Here is a 22,281-nt window from a genome sequence, read left to right as displayed (position 1 = left end):
CAGGCCATATTAAAGGCAGGCACACCAGAGTCCATTTGCAGGCATTGTGTTGCAGTGCTGGCCCCAGCCTGCTAAAAATGGGAACAAGGAAGAGTCTGAGTAGAACTGATAGCAATGAAGAGTAAGTGCTTCTCCCAGGAAAGCTTGAGGCCCACTTCCAGACTTGAGGTAACCTGTCTCCACAATGCCCTGGGTGACTTTGCTGCAGCTTTGGCTATGTGTGATGGCTGGAGAAGTTCTGTCCCCTGTGCCTCTGCTAGTCATGTTGTCAGCATGTTTACCCTTCTAGAAAATGGAAGAGTACCACAGTGGATGCTGTGAGCCTTAGGGAAATAAGATACTTTTGAGATCCTTGGTAAAGGATTCTGAAGGTGAATTCTTCATCAGGAAAAATTTGAAAAATTTCTTTACTGAAAGAGTTGAAAAGCATTGGAACGGGCTGCCCAGGGAAGCAGCATAGCACTTAGTGCCAAGATTTGATTGGCATGGTGGTGTTCAGTCAAAGGCTGGACTCGATGGTCTTGGTAGTCTTTTGCAACATTAATGATTCTGTGAATCTAACTTGGTGTTAGCTGTGTTTTTATTTCATACTCTGGACCTGCACTTTCTTCCAAAATCACTGTCACTGTCATCCTGTTTGTATATCCTGGTGCCTCTTCAAACTTCCTATTTGCATTGCAAGGGCAAATAAGACAATATTGCCTCTTGCAAGCCCTAAGCATTCAGCGCAAAGTCCCCAAAATGACTCAGTGGATTCCAGCCTCCTCCCTGTGTAAACAGGGGGTACGCACAAGGACAGCCAGGATGCTCACAGCCACCGACTCTCGCTCGTACTTGGAGCCAAGGATGACACAAAGCACCGCTGCACCTCACTGCACCGGGGAGCTCCTGGGGCGGGCAGCGGGCAGCAAGCCGGGCGGCTCCTCGCAGGGAGGCAGAGGGGCAGCGCGCCGCTCCACCGCCGCCCTGCCGCTCTCCCGCCCGGCCCCCCGGGCTCCACAGTCCCCGCCGCCCCAGCCTGCTCCGCCACTCGCTCCCGTCCCCGGGAAGTCCCGCCCCGCTCGGGGCGGTCGCGGCTGTCAGCCAGCCGGGGCCCTGCCCTGCCCGGTGCGGTGCTGCCGGCGGAGGGTCCGGCCCGCGGGGTGAGCGAGCGGGGCTCGGGGAGCGCCTGCGGAGCCGCTGCGCCACCTCCCGCGGCCCAGAGCCCTGCCGGGCTCGCCCTTGCTGCCCTCGGCCCGGCAAGGCGCTCGGGCTGGCAAACTTCGCCCGAGTTGAGGGGCGGGATCGGCTCCCGGGCGCTCCGCTGCCGGCCCGGGAAGGCCCGAGGCGGGAGAGCGGGAAGCGGCTGGCGGGGCTCGGGACTCGGGGCTGGAGCGGGCGGGGAGCGCGGCGCTGTGCCGGGGCTCGGCCGCAGGTCAGCGCTGCGGTGAGGCCAGGCCCGCCCGGGCAGCCCCGGCGGAGGGGCGGCTGCGGGACGAGGGGCAGAGGTGGCCGGGACGGCGGCGCTGGGTCAGCAGGGCTCCTGAGGGGCGACCCGCCGCAGGTCTGGGGTGTGAGGGCATGAGCAGCTCCTCTCTGGAAAAGCGTGTCACAGAAACAGATGATAGTTATCAGCAGAGTAAGCCCCCAGCTCAGGCGGCTTCCTTGTGTGAGTGGAGCTACGCTGCTATTATTAGTGCTGGTATTTTATATTTGTACAGCCATAACAAGTTAAATATTGGAGCTACGTCCTCTCTAGTACTCCTCTCCCGACAGTTCCCGAGGGTGTCTCTGTGAAGGAACAAATGCCTCAATCCAAAACTGGGACCTTCAGAGCCTGCCTTCAGCTGCCTCTCCATCTGGAAGCACCAGCAGCACTCTGCAAAATGCTTCCAGACTTGCTTAAGCTTGTCAGGGCTCAGCAGCAAAGCTGCAGACTTGCCCGTGTGCCCCGTTGGGATTCGCACGCCGTGCATGTTCTCGGTGGCCCGAGGCGTGCTGCCCTTTCCGAGACACTCTTGCAGCAGGCTCCCTACTCCCCTGGCACGCCTGCTGCGCTGCGGAGGGAGGCTGCATCCGAGGGAGAGAGGTTCAGCTCCCCTCCGGGTGTGCTTCAGCACGGTAGCAAAGCCACTGCTGGGCAGTGGCCTTGGGTTTTGCCAACCCCTCTGCAGCAGGTCCTGTCTTGTGGTGAATTTGGTCACAAGTTGAAGCATACAGGTCCTGTTGGTGAGGAACTCTGAGGAGCCTAGCAAGTACTTGAATGTATATATGATCTCTAAGATACTTGTAAACACAATTTTTTTTTTCAGGTATCTGTTAAGGGTGGTGTCTTCTGTATGCTAGAGGCTTTGATAGTTCTTTAATGAAGCATGTCTTTAGGTGGAGGTCACTTATGTTTGGGAAATTTTGTTTTACTTGTCTGGAATTCCCTTCTGCTTTACTCTGGGTACATTATTCAACATCCTCTGTCATAATATGTTCTGTAGTGTTTAAAGGTTGTTGCCTTCTTTCTGCTGGGGGCTGTGTTTCAGTGATGGGTGAAGCAATGCTTCTAATAGGTAGTTTTGTATCATTTTGTCAGGTACTCTGGGATTGTTTTATGAAAGACTACATAAATGTCATTTATTATTATGAATGCCTCTCATGTTTTGGAATTTAACAGACATAATATTTGCTATCCTGTCACCATCATCACATTCATTTTTGTAGTTATAATCAAAGGTGGCAACAATGGCATTCAGATGCTTAATTATATTTCATGTAGGTGACCAGTGCTAACTTATTAAATTAATGCAGGCTGCAGCAGGAACAAGTGTGACATCTTCCCTCTGTGGTTAGGGAACCATCAGCTTGCTTCTCACACATAAAGATCAGTATATAGTGAAGCATATGGCACCAGTGAGTTCTGTGTTTATTAAAGGATTATTCCTCTGAACATTCTGTGAATTTTTTTCCTTATTTCACTTGATGTAGATCTAAAATGTTTTTCCTGTCTTTCAGGACTTGAAATACTGAACAAATGCATTTTTTTCAGTAAGATGAAACCAAGACTTCTTAAGGTTCATGAAAACAGTGAGACTTCTGCTTGCATCAGACTGGCCCCCTATCTGGTATGGGGAGGATTAGAGATCCATCTAGACTGTGGACACCTAAGGTTCAGGTCCCTGGTTTGATTCAGGGCAGTTTTGAACTTTTTTGCATTTTCTGCATTTCTGGAGAATTGGATTGCCAGATGTATTGGAAAAGAAAGGGAGTATCATATCCTTCTAGTTCTAGGAAGAAATTACATTTTCTCAAAACTGGTAGGGTAGTTTTTTTGCTTTAATGTAATTTTTGTGGTCACAAGTTAAAAAGCTTTCTCAGAATTTTCTAAGCAGTGGCCGTGTCTTTGGTGTGATAGTAATATGTTTGTGGGTAATAATCCAAGAAAAGCATTTTATCCTAGCAATAGCTGGGATATGTTTCACAACCACTTAACTACTCAGATAAAAAGTAAGAAGAAAGGCCACCACCATCCTCTCTTAGATGACAGCTTTAAGTAAATCACAAATTTTTACTTGGATCTCAGAAACGTGTAGGATCACTCTTCTCAAGATATTCTGGAACCCTACTTTTGTGTAGCCAAAGCCACCAGGTTTTTCCTGAAGTAACTTTTGTAGAGGAGGGAGAATCAAAGAATGGTATGTTACCTGCTGAACTACTGCCCTTTTTTGGGATCTCACCTCTTTCCTCAATATGTAAAACAATTGTTTTATACCGCAGTTGTCTTCGCCCTGTCCAGAGTCACTGCAGTGAGGATCAAATGACAGGAATTTACCTCTGTTTTTTGCTGTGATTTGTCTACCTTTTGGCAGACGGGTAAATTTCAGATGGGTCTGTAAATCTTTAACTGGTTTTAATGCTTGAACTCTGGTGTTCTGTAAGCTTTATTGCAAGACTTTGTTCTTTGTCGTTCACTTTAGACTGAGTAGCAAGGAATTTTTGAAAAACAGGTAATAGTTTCCAGGACAGAAGTACTGAGTTTGTATCTTCTTTCAGAAATCCTGTGATACAAAAAGGCAAAACAGTGGCAGTGTTCTGTTTCCCGTTCTGGTTAAGACTGGAGATTCAGCAATACCTGGAAAGGAAACAGAAGGATATGCAGGAGACCTGATAATTTTGTCATCTGAGTGTGTTGGTTTTCCCTAGCATTCCACTGTTGTACTCAGATGAGGGTAGGAATTTAAAAACAGCAGGAGTCGTACAAGCAAGAGGTCATTGACTGTGACCACTGACAAAGCGTACAAAGACTCTGTAAAGACAGTCTCTAAGGTAAAAGATATTCCCTGAGTTACACCTATCAGCTTTAAGGTTTCCCTTGACTCACGTTAACTTTCCTTGTGTGGGCTTGTTTCTTTAGAGCAGAAGTGGACCTTGGGAAGGGCACACAGCTTCCATTTCCTGATACCGCCACAGAGGACTGTCACAGCAGAAACTCCAAGGGTTTTTCTCAGGGTATTTTTCCCCATTAGGTCTTCAGGTTGGTTTCAAATTTTGTGATACAGTTGTTTGCAGTAGTGGGACTTTGAATTTAGTTCTGTGCATCTAAGCTCATCACTCCCCAGTAAAGAAGGTGGTTTTCTGGAAGTCCTTGCCTGTTTCAGTGCTGCAGTTTGTGATACTGAATGAGGCACTAAACTCAATCCCCATGTTCTTTTCCACCATGCGTGGCTTTACAGGTCTGAGTGAATCAGTGACTTACGTGTTCTGTTGCAAACCTGACGTTGGGGTTCATTCATCTGTGTTTTTCTAGATAGTAATGTCCAGTCTTGATCAAGGGGTAGTAATGCACATCACTCATCCATTGCTTAGATTTGTGTGGTGCATTTCTGCATGTAAATGTCATAGAGTGATTTGGTGTGGCTCTGTGGGACTGTACAAGTGCGTAATAATGCTCCACCTAACATGCTTACTGAAATGTTTAAGCTCATGTGAAAATATGTGTAATGTGACCTTAAGTAGAGAGAAAACCAATGGAAGTCAATGGGACTAGCAGGAGTAGAGTTAGATGTATGCTTGTTTCAAATTTGAAATTCAGAGGGAATAAAGGCTGGATAGGCATTCTTGAAAAGGAGACTTTTTTCCCTACATCTTGTTGTCCTAGGAAGAAAGAGAGTATGTGCTTGTACTCCAGAACCCATGAGAAGCAAATATGATTCCATGAAGTCTTAAGAATATGAATGTATGTATTAGCATGCAGGACTTGGCCTGTATTTGCATATAGCATAATGTGACTTCAGTTCTGATTTTTGGCCTAAAAACACTATGTGTGCATGTAAAATATAATTAATGTAATGTTTGACCCTGGAGGAAAATTTTTATCTGACCTTTTATCAGGAGTAATTTTGGAAGCTGCCCAAAATGTAAAATCCCCTGAGGTTCTTCCAAAGGAGATGTTAATGAAAAAACACTTTGGGGTATGCTGGTCTCAGATCTCTCTGAGGAAAAGAAACTTCAATGTGACTTTGCTCAGAGAAGCCTACATTTTGAGACTCTTATCTGCACAGAAATAAGGTAAAATAGCAGTCTGACTATTCTAGTCACAACAGCTAAACTTTAACCAAATTGGAAAAAAATTGTGCAAAGTCCTATATACAAAGTGACTTAGACTCTGTTTCTTGGGGCAAATCATGCGTGCTTGCTTTGATCCCAAAGGTTTGTCCACCCTGTGAGATCAGTATGAGACGCTGCACTTGTCCTGGTGTGGCAGTTCAGCTGCAAGGAAGCAATTTGGTTTAGATATGCCTGGCTCCAAGGCTGGCTAGAGCCAGAATGTGGCCCTCAAACCACGGGAAGCTGGGAGGTTTGTCTGCCACGAGCTGAGGCACAGAGGGAAGACGCTGTAAGAATTGTCACTTACCTTTCAGGTGAACATTTAAAAGCTTTGCTTCTCGCTTACCCAGCTCCTTATCTGAGTGTCCTTTTCAGAGGTTCTGAGGGCAAGGGGTCAATATATTGACCTTTCCCGTGTGTGCACTAGTGCTTACATTTCTCTTAAAATTTAAGCAACTTTGCTTTTAGATTGTGGAATATTGTCAGTGCCACTCAAGCAATGTAGCTGTTGTGGAGTGTGTGTATCTGCATATTTTGATGGGACTTCACTTTTTCAGAGTCGGATTGTATAAGGCTTGGCTAAAGTGCTCCTAATTTTTTTTAATAGCCCATACTGTAACCTTATAAAGTCTTACTTTTAATATTCCTTCTCACTTCTGTAATGTAAAGGTTTTTTGGTTGCTTAAACCATGTATAGAAAATTTTGTGAAAATCAGTATTTAGCATTTCTTTTTGCTTGTCTTAAAAAAATATGTTCCTGAATGGTTTGGGGACCAGAGGTAGGTTACTGAAGGGCACAACATTAGCCCGCTGTTCTGAGTATTTCCAGAATAGTGTGTTTCAGGAAAAAATGCGGCAAGGTAGAGTATGCTTTTTAAATACTCTCCCTGCAAGAGTTCTCTAGGCTTTGAATCTGTTGGCCAATTTCTACTCAGTCGAGAGCTTACACATCCAAAATGGTGAGGTTTGTATGGATGCTGCGTAAGATACAGCCACCAAAATGTGGGAAAGTGCAGGTGCCCCATTAAGGGGGCAGCTGCAACATGCTTCTGTGTGGTTAGACAGGAGTTGGTGTTGGAGAAAGGCACCATAAGTTTTCCTTTCCTCTCTCGTAAGAGCTTTATTCAAGGCATGAAAAATCTCCCATGCGACATTGCTCCTTAGTATACAAAGCCTTGAGTTAGCTTGAAGTTCAGCAAATCATGGTAATCTCGCAGCTCCATTTTGGGAGAGGAAAAAGACCAGTGTCCCATCTGACCAATGTTAATTCTGAAGACAGGGAAGAACTTTTAATGAAAATTACTTTTAATGAAAATAATCTGTCACCTTCAGAGCAGCATATCTGCCGTTTCCACAGAAGAGACGGGTTTTCCGAGAAACCTCAGTTTTTTCAGTACTTCTACCCGTTTGCAAATTCTGTTTGTTGGGCAGAATAACCCAAAAATAAGATGTGTTATTATTGTGTGTAACACAAACTAGTGATGGTGTGAGAGTGCCTGTAGGAGTTCAGTGTCACAGGCCATTGGACACCTTTGCAGAGAGTGATGCACAGGGCTTTGCTGGGCTAAATGACAGGTGAGTCTGCATCTGTCCTGGAGCAAATAGTTCTGTCCTCCTGCTGCCCTCAGCATGCAGCTGTGGTGAGCTCTGCTCCACAGCCCCTCTAGCTGTGCTTCCCTAATGACATGCATGAGCAAAAAAGCCATGCTCACTGAAACCTGTGTCCGAGGGAGTGCTGAAGAAGGTAGCGTAGATCTGGCATCCTTCTGTTGGAGAAGTTAGAAAGCTTGCTTGTCTGGTGGGGAAGAGGAAGAAACATGCTGGCAGTATTGAGTTCCTTTCACTGTAAACCGCTACAGGGTTGGCAGAAACATGGGGGAAGAGAAAAATAATTTAATTTTTTAAATTCTTCCTGGCATTCTACGTGTTCTCTTCTGCCTTTTGCCTTCGTCTTGCTAACTTTTTCCCGTGTCACAAAATGTTTACATGTGGGGAACGGTGAGATAATACAGCATAGACTAACCAATATTTAATTTCCTACAGGTGTGTCATATATTTCTAATTTGTTGCTTTTCCATGCTCTGTAGGGGTTGCTCAAAGTAGAGTTGAATGCTCACAGCATTTCCTCCATCTGTAAATATATACTGACCCTGTGCTATGTCACATTTCCCAGTACTGCGTAGTTATAGAGGAAAAACCCACTTAAAATGTTCTTGATTCAGCCAGGGCAGCCCTTGTGTCTAAATGACAGCTGTGTTTAACTTTTTCTAGATACAGGTAATACCTATTGAGCCATTCTTTTTGCTTTTTTGTAAATTTTCTGTCACAGCAATCTGGATTTAATGCTGCTCTAATCTCACATTGTAATGTAATGGCAGTGAAATGATTCCCACACTAGTCTACAGAGGCTCTGCGCTAATGCCATTAAAATGTGCTTACCGAATCAAAACAAATGCAGAATTAGCATGTGAAAACTGTGTTTATGTGATTATAATGTTTCAGCAATATGAGATTACTGTAGGAAGCAACTAATCCAAACCTAGGGGGACTTCCCATTACAAGGCCATTAAAATGACACAATGACTGAAGCACAAGTTTCAGATGGGAAAAGCGGAAACATAAATCTTGTCATCCGTATTCAGGCAAAACATGTAGTGAACTCAGTGGAGTTTTTACCAGAGCCAGGAATGCAGCACCATGACCTTTTAGTAGCAAGTCTCTTTTCTCTTAACAGTACCTCTAGGAAAAATATTTACTTCTCCAGGATTTGATAGTTGGCTAATGGTGAGAGTTTTATTTTGTGCACCATACAATTGGTAGTTATAAAGATTTGTTCAGATTTTATTACAAAAATGTTAAGATATTGTTGCAAGGCTGTTGTGAAATAATACAAGTTTTGGTTATATCATAAAGCAATTTTCTCAGTTTTGTTTGAATATGTAATTTTCAGGAAATATAATTTATTTCTCTCTTTATACAGCACCCAAAGTTGAGAAGTCTTGGTCTATGCAGGAGCTCCTTGGCAATACCACCACATAAATTAGCGATTTTCAAAACCAAAATAGTTGTTATTGCCAGATATGAGCCTACCTGTTTATTTTCTGTTAAAGGAATCAGCACCTTTCCCCTCTCTTTAGACTGGGTTAAGATTAAGGAAATAAAATTCACATGTCCTGTGTAGAACCATCTGAAATATATTGGTCCTGGATTGTTTCTTGGCTCATTCCTTAGTCCATGGAAGGAGGATAACATTACAGAAAGTGACTTGTCCTGCTCTATTACAAGCATTCAGAATAAGCCGGATGAATTGCCTATGGTTATGTCCTTCCATGTCCACTATGGAAATGGTGTAGATGATTATTCTGTAGTAGACATACATTGTTTAAGTGGCTAAAGTGATATGAATGCAGTCCTTGGTGTATGAAGGAAGAAGCTTTTTCAGAAGGAAGTTCTGTGTAAAACATGGTATCCACATCATAAAGTACATGAACATTGATTTCTGTAGTAACATATACATGCTTGAATTAAGTAGGTATCTTTATTCCATTTAAAAGCTATTTGCACCTAAAATCGGGTTTTAAAACAATTAAATTCTGATTCCATCGAGTGAATCTTATTAGGAATGATGTATCATTATAGCATAATCAGGGCAGGCTGTTTATGTAAATGACAATAGGGAAGATACCAGGATAGTGGTTTCAAAAATAATTCCAATCTCAGGTTGTTGACTGTCTTTATTTTTCATAATTCTTTTATTAAGAGTGGTGGGTTTCCAAAACTGCGTTAGTAAGCAGGAACAGGCATTAATATTAATGTATCTTTTCATGAAGATAAAATTAGGCCTACTTTAAATGCTGTTTGTGTCAGTTTCCATTTTTGTGATGATTCTTATATTTATAAAAATCCTTGGCCTCAATCAAAAGGTTCTGTAAATTCTGTGTGTGAACTGTAATATGAAATCTAGAGTTTAAAAATCAACAGGTTGGTGTCTGCTACAAGAGAAGCCTGAGATGGGAACTGATAATTTTCGATGTTTCCTGCTGTTACAAATCAGAAGACAGCAGCTTCAGGCTATGAGATCTTACATGTGCCAACCATTGAGTTTTTGCAATGAGCAGGCCAGATTAATTGAGAGTTGTCTAAATTAACTATGTCAAAAAGAAACTGCTGGGAACAAATGCTGAAAATCCACTTTTCTTCAAAGTGGTAATCTGAAAGTGAGCAAAAATTCGCATTCAATTAGAATGGCCTTTTTGAGTAACTACAGTAATAAATAACTAAGCAGCTGAAGTGCAAGATTGTTGAGGAAACAGTGTAATTGATCTGTGTCAAGCTTTATCAAAAGAAATTAAATACTTGTATATTTAATTGTATGTAGGTTTGTTTTGCTAACTTCATAAAAGGATTGGAAAATTGTCAGTGAACATGGAGAAAGAAATGTGAATCCAATGCAGAGGGTAGTTATGACTGCTGTCAGGGTTTTACTGAATGCCAGAGTATAGATATTTAACATTTTTTTTTAAAGGCAAAAAAAAAAGGTAATGCTTAGAATTATGTCAATTGCTTTGCTGTGCATATAAGAATGACTCAGATCATTGAACTTTCTCCAAAGTAGTGGGTTGCTCTATATAGAACACCAGCCTTCTTCAAGGATGGAATTAATGACTGCTTAATTGAATTGCAGCTAGGAGCAGTTTCTGACTAAGACAGGTATTTTGCTTTTAATTATTTGTTCAAGAATAATATTTTCTGAAATCATGCACTTCCTAATTTGTTTGGAAGAAAAATAAATCATTCTATTAATCAGCCAACAGTCTGTTCTATGAGAGTAATTATTCATCTGCCTTCTCAAACAAGTTAACATGCTAGTTCAGGAATGAAATTCTTAAAAGAACAGCTCTTCCTAAGTCTGCTTTTACACAAGACAAGTAAACATAGTTAGTCAGTAATTTCTCTTTCTTATGGATGGCCAACTCTTCATATTACAATAAGCACCATCACTACGGACTTCAGTTGGCAGGCAATAGCTGCCTTTTCCAGGGGCTGGGTCAGTTTTTGTGCTGTGGTGCTCTGACAGTGACTGCTTCTCATGAGATCAAAGTATCCCCAAAGAGATCTTGATGTTCCTGTGCCCTTTGATATGTAGAGTTCAGTGCCCTTCAGATTTCAGTTTTTCTGTCATCTTGGTAGATTAACTTTAGCAGTTAAAAGGAAAATGTCCTCTGAGGGCTTTACCAGTAACAAACCCATGTTTATGGCATTATTCACTAAAAGGGAAGCAGAAATGGGAAAGACCTCTCTTTAATCAATAATGCATGCTCTAGTTAGTCCTTTCCTCTGGACATGATTAAACATGTATTTTGTTTCATAACTGATGATTTTGGTTGACTAGGGATTTTAACTATATATCCTCAAGCCTTTGTGACTAGCATCAGGAAGATCTAACATGAACTGGTTAGTCAGGACTACCCCCACTCCCAAAAGAGAAAAAAAAAACCAAATCCCAATGGGGAAAGCTGCAGCTAGTTCTAACCTGCAGTGAGTGAGGCCAGACTGGCACAGGGCCTTTGACATGAACCAGCTGCAGACTGTAGCCTCAGTATTTGTCTTTGTCACTGCTCATTTGAAGTTTTGAGAAATAACATTGTTTAATTCATGTTAAAGAGGAATAAAAAAGTGTCAGAGATGCTGAGCCACATACAAATTGTTAGATCAAGGTCTGTTCTTAACTGGTGAAATATTTGCCCAGTGAAGCACTTCGGTTTCTCCACTGCTTTGTGGGCTGTGCTGTACCTTCAGCAGCTGTTGTCAGCCTTAGAGGAGTTGTCCTGGGCTGTTCTGGACCTCCAGAGTACGGCTTGTAGGAGAACCTGAGCCCTGCTGAAGCCAGAGGAGTAGATTGTCACCTCCATCCCTGCATTCCACATGGAGAGGGGCAGACAAGGTGCCCAAACACAGCTTGCTCGGCATGCAAGGGGTACACTGAGTCTTTGAGGCCGGAGATAAATATACTGAACATACCAGTGAGGAATATTCAGCCTTAGTGCCAAGTGTGTTCATCTGGTGGCTGAAGCTGACAAAATTTGACAGCTGCTGAAGAGCAAAGAATCCTAAATGAACATACAGTGGTTGTTATTAAATAGGAAACATTTATCTTAATGTGATACTGACTGCAACACAATAAATGATGACAATTTCTATGGAAATTGTACTGGAACGCGATGTGTTTATGTTGCTGGACTATTGATACAAGCACTGTTGGGTAAAATAAAAGCCTTGTTTTTCATATTGGCCACCCTCCTGCAAGCAGCTTTTGAAAACATCCCAGCGAACACACACACAGTGTAGGTACATGTGTGAGAGGGAGGAGGGATTTCAGAAATTGCCTGAGAAAGCGCTGCTCTTTCTGTAATGTTTTTGTTTCCTTTCTTCTTCCTTCCCAGATTCCTTTAGGATCTGATTATTTTTTCCCCTTTGTTACAGAAAAATGCCTTCCTTGAGCGGAAAAGTGCAGACTGTCTTGGGCCCTGTGGAGCCAGACTGCCTTGGCTACACGTTGACTCATGAACACTTGACTATGAACTACAGCAGCTGCTTTTGTCCACCTTCTCCAGGCCAAGAGCCTTTGTCTAATGGGCCCATTGAGATGAAGAACTTGTTTTGGATTAAGCAAAATCCCTACAGCCATAAAGAAAACCTTCTTTTGTATCAGGAAACAGATGCTGTGAAGGAAGAGCTGCTGTATTTTAAAGCAGCAGGTGGTGGGACAATTGTGGAAAACACAACTACAGGAATTGGCCGGGATATGAATACTTTGAAGAAACTTGCTGAAGAAACTGGAGTTCATATTATTGCTGGTGCTGGGTTTTATGTGGATTCCACTCATTCTCCTCAAACACAGGCCATGACAGTGGAGCAGGTAAGTCTTAAGCATTGCTTCAGTGCCTCTGTCCTTTGAATTATCCCTGTGTAAGCCAAAGTTGGAGGGAAGTTGCAGCAAAATAGGTGAAATACAGAGGTTACCAACATGAAAAACGAGAACAGCATTACTGCTTGTGTGTAATAACTGGAACAGCACTACTTGCATGTGCATTCTGTCAGAATTTCCAGTTCTTAAGCTCCATTTTCTCTGAGGGATTTGTTACAATGCAACAGTAAAAGGAAAATACAGTATTTCATGTGTGGACATCTGGTACACCACCAATTATCTTGGGGTTTTTACTATTTTTTAAGGAAGGAGTTTATCTTTGCTACCTCTTTTGTTGCTTTTTCTGGCTAATTGCTTCCCAATGTGTTTACCTAGCATTTCTGTAAAAAGCATAAATAATTGCAATATTTATAGGACAGTTGTAAATCGCTGCTCTCCTCAGGCTGTGTGTTCTATCTCTTTTCTGTCATTTGTTCAGGCTTTTCAGGGCATAATCTACATCAGGCTGTTTATACAGTGACTAAGACAATGTGTTAATAATAATTGAGGTCCCCAGATATTCCTTTAATTATAAATATTCATCTTTTATTAAGAAAATATGGTGATGAGGATAAGAGGAAATGGATCTCTCCAAGGTAGGAGGCTGTGAATGTGGATGAATAAGTTGAGATACTTTTTTAAAAATCTGTCACAGTTGAGAAATGAGTCAAATTCATTTTGAAAATCAATGGTCAAAACTTGAGCAGTGCTGCCAACAAAACTGGATCCATGCTGGCCCAAACTGTGTGCAACAGTACTGCTTTTCCTAAATGTTCTTCCATTGCTTGAAATACAAATAGATACAAATAGAATACATGCAAATAGATTTCTCAAGGCAAAGGTTTCCCTTCTGTCTTTGGTGGACTGATGGAGACCCACAGATTTCCTGTACTCAGCACTTAGAGGGTAGGTCATCATCAGTGCCATTTTGTGCTCTCAATTCTGAATGTATCCTTAACATATATGGTCTGTTCTGGGAAAGAAAAACTATAGCCTTTATAACAAACTAGTTTTATTAAGAGAATCTCATTTTTTTTGTCTGTGGATGTTCTAAAGCAGGCTAATTTTGATCCTGTAAATCTGTCAAATGAGCTTTGTTTTTGTAGTTCTGAACTCAGCAGAGCTCCTGTTATTTTACATTGGCATTCCCATAAGCAGGTTTTACCTTAAACTTGGCTCTTCAGGATGCTTGCCAGAGTTTCTCCCTTCCCTGTCTGAATGGCAAGGTTTTCTTATTCTCTGATCCCTTGTTTTAAAAAAATTACATTGAATTGTATCTGGAGTCAATTCAGAAGTGCAAGGCACAGGTTTTGGAATTAACTAATCTTTTTTTTTTTTTTTTAATGAAAGAAAACTTAATCTCTGCCTAATTCAGAGTTCAGATTACATGTAGACCAGCTTTCTTGGCAAACCTGGACAAATGTGTGAGTGGATACTGTTAAATTGATTTCCTTCTGTGTTTATTTTGGTCTTAGTGAATGGCTGGCATAACATTAGTTGACAGAAACCAGATTTTAACTGCAGTGTTTTCACACACCCAGCTGTTGTGACCTTGGGAGTATAACTAGCCCAGCGTCCATAGGCCAAATTTGATGCTATTTAAGACAAATAGTATTGAATAACCAAAAATCTCATTTTCCTGTTCTCTAGCTGACAGGGATTATTGTTGATGAGGTACTCAAAGGAGCAGACGGGACTAATATCAAGTGTGGCGTGGTGGGAGAAATCGGTTGCTCCTGGCCTTTGACTCCCAGTGAACACAGAGTGCTTCAGGCAGCAGCAGAGGCTCAGTGCCAGCTTGGGTGCCCTGTTATCATCCATCCTGGCAGGAACAGTGAATCACCTTTCCAGATTCTCCGCATCCTGCAGGAAGCTGGGGCTGATGCTTCAAAGACAGTCATGTCTCACCTTGACAGGTAAGGGGGTTATTCTGCTGTGCTTCCTGCAGTGTTGCCACATTTGCCAACACTGGGATTTTGTGGAACTGCACTGGAAATGGTTGACATAGAGTGTTATCCTCAAGTTTACTGACTTAAAAAGAAGTGCTTATGTAGAGCTTGATCAGCCTCCAGCACTTCAGCCAGGATCAGCTTTTAGATTCACAATGATAAAGGGATTTTGGTATTCTAAATGCTGTCTTTGAAAGCCTGGGAGAGATATTAGAAATAACTGTAGCCACATTTTAAAAATGGGAATTCCATTAATTTATATCCCTGGAAAAATCCCTGTATTTACAAAGCATTGGACATTGAGCAGCTCTCACTAAATTGGGTGGGAAGTTGCTAGACTTCCAGTGTTTTTGAAAACTGGGTCACTCTTAATGGTCTTACTAAAATCTCTCAGAAGCTAATGGGGCTTTCCTTGATTTCACTGGAGTCTGGATCGAAGCAAAAGGCAGATTTTTAGTCTTCTCCTACCAGACACAGGAAATACTGCTTGAAAAGAAAATGGATGGGTTTTGGATAGTTCATAGTGTATACCAGATGGTTAACTTTTAGTTTCCTCAAGAACAAAAACCAGGAGCTCCACATCAGGCATGGAGAGAAATTGGGATGCTTTTCTATCTCCAGCTTATAAATACAGCCTCTATTACCAAATCATTTTTGTATGACCTTGTGTTGCTCATGGTGAGCTGGAATATGTCCAAGCATTGATTAGTTTGGCCAGTTGCTGAATAATGGAGACTATTTGTGGTCATATGATTCTCAGCAATTGGATTGTTTGCCCTCAGTGTGAATGTAGTACAGGGAGCAGTACTGTTCCAAATTTCTCATGGTTACAGGCTCTACAGACTTGCAAATCAAGCCACAGGTGTTTTGTATTCACACAGAGCTCCTTGTTTTACTTGAGGATTTTAGGAGCATAAAATTCATGCCATGAAATTATATTTGAATATTTATAAAGGACCTCCTTTTTGTATTTACCTGCATTTCACTGTGTCTGTAGCTGTATTTTTCACCCCTTTTTGAAGGAAAACTGTTTGCTTAAATCTTCTTATGAAAGAGGGCTGACCAAGCTGCAGATATCAGTACTAACGTAGCCATTTCAGTACAACATAAATATACAGTTATGGGGTTTTGCCTTTATACACTGTTTCACACTATTGCATTAAGTAATTAATTGATGGAAATTAGGCAGTGTAAGTAAGAAAACAGAGGTGCAGTTTCACTAACAGCCGCTGATGACAATATGACATTTCCTTAAACCTCTTTTTATCATTACTTTCACACATTGAGGTTGGCACTTGCTATAACATAAACTACTGTGAAGTTTGGCTTTGCAATGTGCATTTAACATTTTAAGTCTCCTCTAGTTAGAAAAATCCACGTGGGAGCATCCCAGTCCCTTAAATGTGAGATAAATTTGTACATAGCTCCATATTTCATGTCTGCATTTGACATAGATAGAATGGTAGCTTTCCAGTGGATTTACAATGAAATGATAAAACTAAAATGCTGGCTACCACGTCTTGCAATTTAGCACCTTAGAACAAAAGGTAGCAAGTATCCATAGTGGTACAATGGTGTAGTAAAAGGCTGGAAGCAAAAGCTACTGAACCTCAGCTTTAGCCATTTGTTAGGGGTTAAGGTTATAAAGGAGATCAACATCTTGACTCAACTCACTTGAGTACCTTTTGTTAGGAGACTCACAGCAACTGTTATGAATTTGGTTTTTGTGTCTGTCCCTGTGGTATTTATGGATAAGGTCGAACTTCAGGATGCTTCACTGTGTCCTACCTCCTTTTCCAAGAGCTCGGGGCTGTTCGGGGACAGTGTTGCCCAAACACTCAATTCCAGCACAGAGATCAGCAGTTTGAGCTGGGAACTGCTGCTATTGCTACATCCTTGTGGCTCACAATGGGACACAGTGGCTGACAAAACAAAGTTCACCACCTCTTTGCTGGGATAGAGCACCCAAAATCATGACACTAACAATAGTTCTGAAAAGAAATTGTTGTGGCTGGGATTTTGAAATATGTTGTTGGGTGTTTTTGCCACCTGCACAGGACTGAATACTCTTGGTGACTGTCTCCCTATGAACCCAGCAGGGCTGGATCTAAAATAACCTGTTCTTTTGCTCTGCACTTTGAAAACTCATTTGGCGATAAATGTTCTGTCTCTGTAAACTGTAACATTTATTTTAAAATAACATTTTTTATTAATTACAGTTGGCAAGTCTTAGACTCCTGCTGATGGCAGGCTTGTTTGAACAAGGGTTTTCTCTCTCTCAACCCATCTGTTCCTCCTACTTGGTCCTGTTGTTAAGTCATAATATTGAAATTGTGACGTCAGTCATTTCCATAGCAACAGACTGTGATGTAATTGTATAAGGTAAAACTGCTTTGTGACATCAATATCTGCCATCATTTAAAAAACCCCAACAAACTACTGCCCTTTTGGTTAACTGTGCTGCTCTTGGGAAAACTTGTTTTGTTCTTAAAAAAAAAAAAAGTTGTATGGCAGCTATAAAGATAAAATTGTATCATCTGAGTGCTTTTGTTTTTCTTTGGACAGCTTACACAGTTGGTAAAAATGGTTCCAAGAAACCCCAAAATATCCCAGAGAGCTCTTATTTCTGTTGCTGTTCTTTTCCAAATGAGTGAGAGGTGTTAGAAGCTTTGTTCCTTCACTTTTTAAATCTGCTGCAAAGCCCATGTCCCAGACACTCACAGTGCCATTATATATTTTGGTGAGAACATTTCCTTAAGGCGTTCTGGGCAGATCCCAGTGCAAACAATGATATATTGCTGCTCTAATAGCAATGTAGAAACATCACTGTACAGAATAGAAACTGAAGACAAAGTTGTATAACACTGGTGTGTGATGGATGAAACAAGCCCTGGATGAAGCTGTCTCCTGTAACTCTTTTGGGAAAGTAAATCTGTCTTAAGCAAGCAATCCATTGTCTTTTTTTTTTTTTTAATGTCACTATGAATTAACCTCCTCCTTACATGTCCTTCCTTGTTAGGTTGTCTGTTGAGAGGGTTAATGATATCAAAAGTAAGTAACTTTCCTGTTTCCATTTAAAGATTGTCATAGAGGTTTTCATTATTTCATGGGAAAAGAGTTGGTTTTGGTTTTTTTTTTTTAATGCATGAAATCCCAAATGAATGTAAGAAAGACAATGCTGTGCATCATCTTAAGTTGCATGTGTCAAATGGGAGTCCTGTTTTTCAAAAGGGTGAATTAAATCTTAGATTATTGGTTTTTTTCCCTTGGAAGTAGAAGGTCACAAAATGCCTGTCCTCATACCATAAGCTGTTTCATTCCTGTTAGAGTGCTGACTCTGTGTTATGTATGTTCTGCAGGACCATATTTGATACAAAGAAGCTTCTGGAATTTGCTAAACTTGGATGTTTCTTAGAGTATGACCTGTTTGGTACAGAATTCATTCATTACCAGTTCCAACCTGATATTGACATGCCGAACGACAATGAAAGAATTGCAAGGTATCTGCTCCCATGCAATTTTAGCTACAGCATTGACAAAAAAATATTATTGGTATTTGTTTTAAGACCATCACAGAGTGATTCTGCTTGCTGTTCAAAATCGTCTTCTGTCATACTAAAATAATGCTATTTTCCCCTGCTGCTGTCACACCTTTAGAGCAGCATGTGTCATTTCTTCTACCTGAAAGGAAGATGCAGAATCATAGTGTTGTAGGAATTTACTTGAGAAGAAGATCAGGAGCTCTGTTAACTTCATTCTCTATCCTAATTCCATACTGATCCAGTTGAATTTTATCATTTACTGAATTTATACTGTCTGTGAAAAGGAAAAAGCTGGAAATACTGCATTTGTGTTAAAATTAAGTACTTCTTTCTGAAACATAGTATTGGAAAACCTAGTGCTGCTACTAAGCATCATCTGAGCCTGTTACATCTCCTGACTAGCTTGCAAACCCAGAAAAACTCGTTGGTTGTTTTGGATGGATTTGATCCTGTTTTTCCATCCTGAAAAACTGCCTTTTTTCGTCCAAGCACTTTGTCATCTTTCCTCCCCTGTCCTTTTGCCCCTTTTCTCTTTTGAAGGATGAGTTTCCTGTCTCCTCAGAGCTCCCATGCTCCTCACACTCACTCACAATGTGAAAATATTGGCCCCAGTGGGAGGATACCTCTTCCCTGCTTCTCATCAGCACCTGCAGTCTCAGCTCAGCTGCACAGCAAAACTGTTGTGCTGTGCTAACACAAAGTTTTGCCAAGGAGATACATTCTGTACAGAAACTGTCTGAGAGAAGGTAGGATAAGCTGGGAATGGACACCTCACTCCTTCCACTCTGTCTGGAGCTGTGATGCTGCCATGCTGTTTTTCCCCAGTGTTTGTGAGCAGTGAAGTGGCAGGTGTCTGAGGGGTGTGGTGCCATCCTGCCTGTGCTTTTTAACCTTCCAGAGTCACAAACAGTTCTTCTGTTCTTCTTGATGAGAAAGATTTTTGTGGTTGCTGATTGCTAATGAAATAACTTCTGGCTTTCTCTTACATTTCAGACATAGCTTCCCTCCCCCTCATTGTCAGATTAATCTTGAAACTAATCTGTTTTTATACTGTTCTCTCCTAAGAAGGTGCTATCGTTACTCTTCTAACTGCCAAGCGTTTGCTGCTGCTTTTCACACTAGAAATTGTTTCTCTCTTAACAGTGCTCTCAGTCTTGCACTTCAGTATTTTAAACTGTTGCAAGGAATCCACAGTTTTCACATTTAGAGTGGGTAAAGTTGGTTTCTCTGCTGTTCCTCCTGCTCTCTCCTCTGCTATGGAAGGTCAGCATCTACAGAATCACTGGGGAGCATATAGAGAGGACTGGACTAGGCCTTGGTTAACAAGTGCATGTTCAAGTGTGGCAGAGTTTTCATTCCATCCATGGTACTTGTTCAGCCACCACTGTCTCTCCTGAAAATCTCTAGTGTCTGAGTATTTGTTGCAGCAGGCTGTTCATAGGAAGAGAAGGTGAAAAGTTTGTCTTCTCATGGCACAGTGTGAGTATGTGCATTTGAGTTATATGTGCATTTGAGTGAAAAGTGTCATTTAATGGGTACCAGTGCATTCACAGTGGAGTTAAGATGGCTGGAGCCATCCCCTTGGGGTTTTGTTTTGTCAAACAGTACCAGAAAGGTGGAAATCAAATTGACCTCTGAATGAAAATACTGAATGGAAAATACTTGTTCAGATCTTTTCTGTTCAAAACATAAACTTCCTATAGTCATAACATATCTACTCAACAGAGTTTAGCCATCTGTGTACTTCTGCAGTTTGGCTGCAGTCTAGTGCCAGTGCAAGCAAAACACTGACTTTTGTTCTGGGACAGTTTTGAGTCAGAAGCAGGTACTGACTGAATTTACAGGAATGAGCAAAAAGCAGCAATGGATACAGAATGGAAAGGATTGTATGTCTCCCCAACTGATGAAATTAGTCTGAATATGAAAGGAGATTCTGAGATGATGTTTGGTCAGCAAAGAACTTAGTCCATCCAGTGCCATTGCTCTTATTCTCCAGCTGATTTGTAGTCTCTCTGATTTCAGGCTGGAGGAGATACTTGTGTTGTTGTAACACTGTGGTTTATGTAGTGTTGTGCACTGTATGGCACAATGTATGGTTTTTGAGAGACAATATTTTACCAAATTCTGTCTTATTTGCCTTCTTTCTGCTGCTCATGTTGATTAGATCCTGCTACATGTATCTCCTTGTAACTCCTTGTATTAAAAACTGTAAGGGCTTTCAGGTACAGTGTGGTTACTTATAAAGCCCCTATCTGTTTTCTTGCTGATCAAATCACCGCCAGGAAGGTAAGAATTAGAATTTCACAGGTCTGGCAAGTGATGGAATTGGAGGCCTTTATAAAGCATGAGCACTTTCCAGTGCTGGTCTGTCAGTCCCTGCCACTTCAATGCTGCAATCCACTGCCACACCAAAGGGAAGCTTACTGGGAAGCTTAACAGTCATGCAATACAGGAGTGTAGACACACACATAATATAAATTCTAAAAAATGAACTGATCAAGGGAGTAAGGCTACCTGAGTGAAACGTGGAACAGAAGGACTTCTGGCAGTCCTGGTACAAGGGTGTGACCAGAAGGATTACTTCTTTTTCCAAGCTGACTTATCATTTTGCCAAGGCTGTTTAGCTGCGCTGCCATATTAATTCCTCTTACTTCCTGGCATGTGCTAGTACTGTGCCATGCCAGTCTTATTTATCTTCTCTAATGAACATCTTTGAAATGTGTTTTCATGATAACTGTCTATATGGAGTATGATACTGGCAACTTCAAATTTTTATTAACCTGCTAAATGTGATTTAACTGGCGATATGGAAATGCTTATGTAATTGAGCCAGGCTCTTGAAGAGACCTGTCACACAGAGAGTCTGGTCATTGGCAAATGTAATGGGACCAGATTTGTCACAGCAGCAAGAAGGAACCTGCTGAGAAGGAATTTATGTAGAAAATTATTACTTACTCATGTCTGTAAAACCTGTGTCCCATGCGTGGTGATGCTGAAGTTCTTGAGTTCCCCTGTGGACTTAATGGGACTGAGAATGCAAAGTCGTGGGAAGAAGGGAAAGAGTTTTCCTTCTCCATTTGGATGTGTGTGGTGGTGTGGTTTTGGAGGTGAGGTTTTTTCATGCAATAAAAAAAGCATTTTAATTTCAAGTAAATGTAAGGAGTATGTCCTCTGAGCACCTAAGTATTTTCTGTTATAATACAGTCCAGCAGTGTAGTAATTTAAGAAATGTAGATGCTGGTGTGTTTTGTGCTGTTGCAGTGAGAACTTTCACTGACAGGGATGCTTTTAACTTTTGCAGGATTCGTATGCTGATTGATGAAGGCTACGAAGACAGAATTCTGATGGCTCATGATGTGCACACCAAGAACAGGTTGATGAAATATGGAGGTCATGGATATTCACATATCTTTGAAAATATAGTTCCTAAAATGCTAATTAGAGGCATATCCCAAGATCAAATTGATAAAATACTCCGAGCAAATCCAAAGCGTTGGTTGACTTTTAAGTAGGAATAATAAATAAATAGGCCTGTTTTATAGGGAAACTTGATAAAATTCAGATTTCAGGAGAGCAGTAATTTTAAAAATTGGGGTTTTTTCAGATAAACTGAAAATTTTTAGGTAGATGCAAGCAAACTGATTATAAGTTTTCTTTTCAATTAGAACATCACAATTGTGTATTGTCTCTAAATTTTGTCTCTTCTGAAAATTTACTCTTGAATGATTTACAGAATAAGCCTACCTATAAAATCTTCTGAATTGAAATTTTAAAATAATTGTTACAAAAGCATAATCTAATACTGTTACTGAATGTTAACCCTAAACTACTTTTGAAGATGCATCACCTGCATCTTCAAAATGGACTTGGAAGGAAATTATGGTTTTCAGCTAAATTTCTTGTCTTCAGGGGCTGATTTTAATCCTTGTAATATTGACAATCTTTGCATTATCATTATATTAAGTAATACTTGATGAAAGTTCTGGAACTTTTAAATAGTTTCCACAGACAAGAGAAGGCAAGAGGAATCTCAAATAAATCTAAAAAGATAATGTTTCTTTCTAGTTAAACAATTTACTTAAAATTGTAACTGAAAATGTAAAAAGTACATGGAAAAATATATTTTTGAATAAAGCAATTTGATCACCTCTTAAACTATGTGCAGTATTATTACAGATGTCTTTTTTTAATTGCATTAAATTTTTATCGTGAACTTGGACTCTCACAGCAATCATGTAAAACTTGACAC

The 22,281-nt window shown here is 41.0% G+C and overlaps 1 protein-coding gene across 10 annotated transcripts; it reads left to right on the top strand.

The window, feature by feature from the left end:
• Window positions 1-1,027: 1,027 nt before the first annotated feature.
• On the top strand, window positions 1,028-22,187 carry PTER (phosphotriesterase related). 10 transcript variants are annotated; one of them, XM_085050612.1, is made up of 6 exons: window positions 3,736-4,293; window positions 4,382-4,501; window positions 12,058-12,493; window positions 14,192-14,457; window positions 17,850-17,990; window positions 21,334-22,187. In XM_085050612.1, the coding sequence occupies exons 3-6, from the start codon at window positions 12,062-12,064 to the stop codon at window positions 21,542-21,544; spliced, it is 1,050 nt and encodes a 349-aa protein (XP_084906738.1). In that variant the 5' UTR covers window positions 3,736-4,293; window positions 4,382-4,501; window positions 12,058-12,061; the 3' UTR covers window positions 21,545-22,187. The 10 variants fall into 10 exon arrangements, with proteins under 10 accessions (XP_084906740.1, XP_084906734.1, XP_084906743.1 ...); XM_085050611.1 differs by lacking the exons at window positions 3,736-4,293; window positions 4,382-4,501 and adding exons at window positions 5,639-5,888; window positions 7,748-7,851; XM_085050614.1 differs by lacking the exons at window positions 3,736-4,293; window positions 4,382-4,501 and adding an exon at window positions 1,028-1,128.
• The last annotated feature ends 94 nt before the right edge of the window (window positions 22,188-22,281 follow it).

The sequence above is a fragment of the Lichenostomus cassidix genome, chromosome 2 (genome assembly GCF_008360975.1).
Source record: "Lichenostomus cassidix isolate B80296 chromosome 2, HeHo_3.0, whole genome shotgun sequence".
In the NCBI taxonomy this organism is placed as follows: domain Eukaryota; kingdom Metazoa; phylum Chordata; class Aves; order Passeriformes; family Meliphagidae; genus Lichenostomus; species Lichenostomus cassidix.
This window is presented reverse-complemented; position numbering and strand designations above follow the sequence as displayed.

Bases quoted from the DNA above. Each gene is read 5' to 3' on its own strand.
- PTER (XM_085050614.1), top strand. From the start codon at position 12,062: ATGCCTTCCTTGAGCGGAAAAGTGCAGACTGTCTTGGGCCCTGTGGAG. The intron at 12,494-14,191 runs GTAAGTCTTAAG...CCTGTTCTCTAG, and splicing joins AGGCCATGACAGTGGAGCAG to CTGACAGGGATTATTGTTGA. The intron at 17,991-21,333 runs GTATCTGCTCCC...TAACTTTTGCAG, and splicing joins GACAATGAAAGAATTGCAAG to GATTCGTATGCTGATTGATG.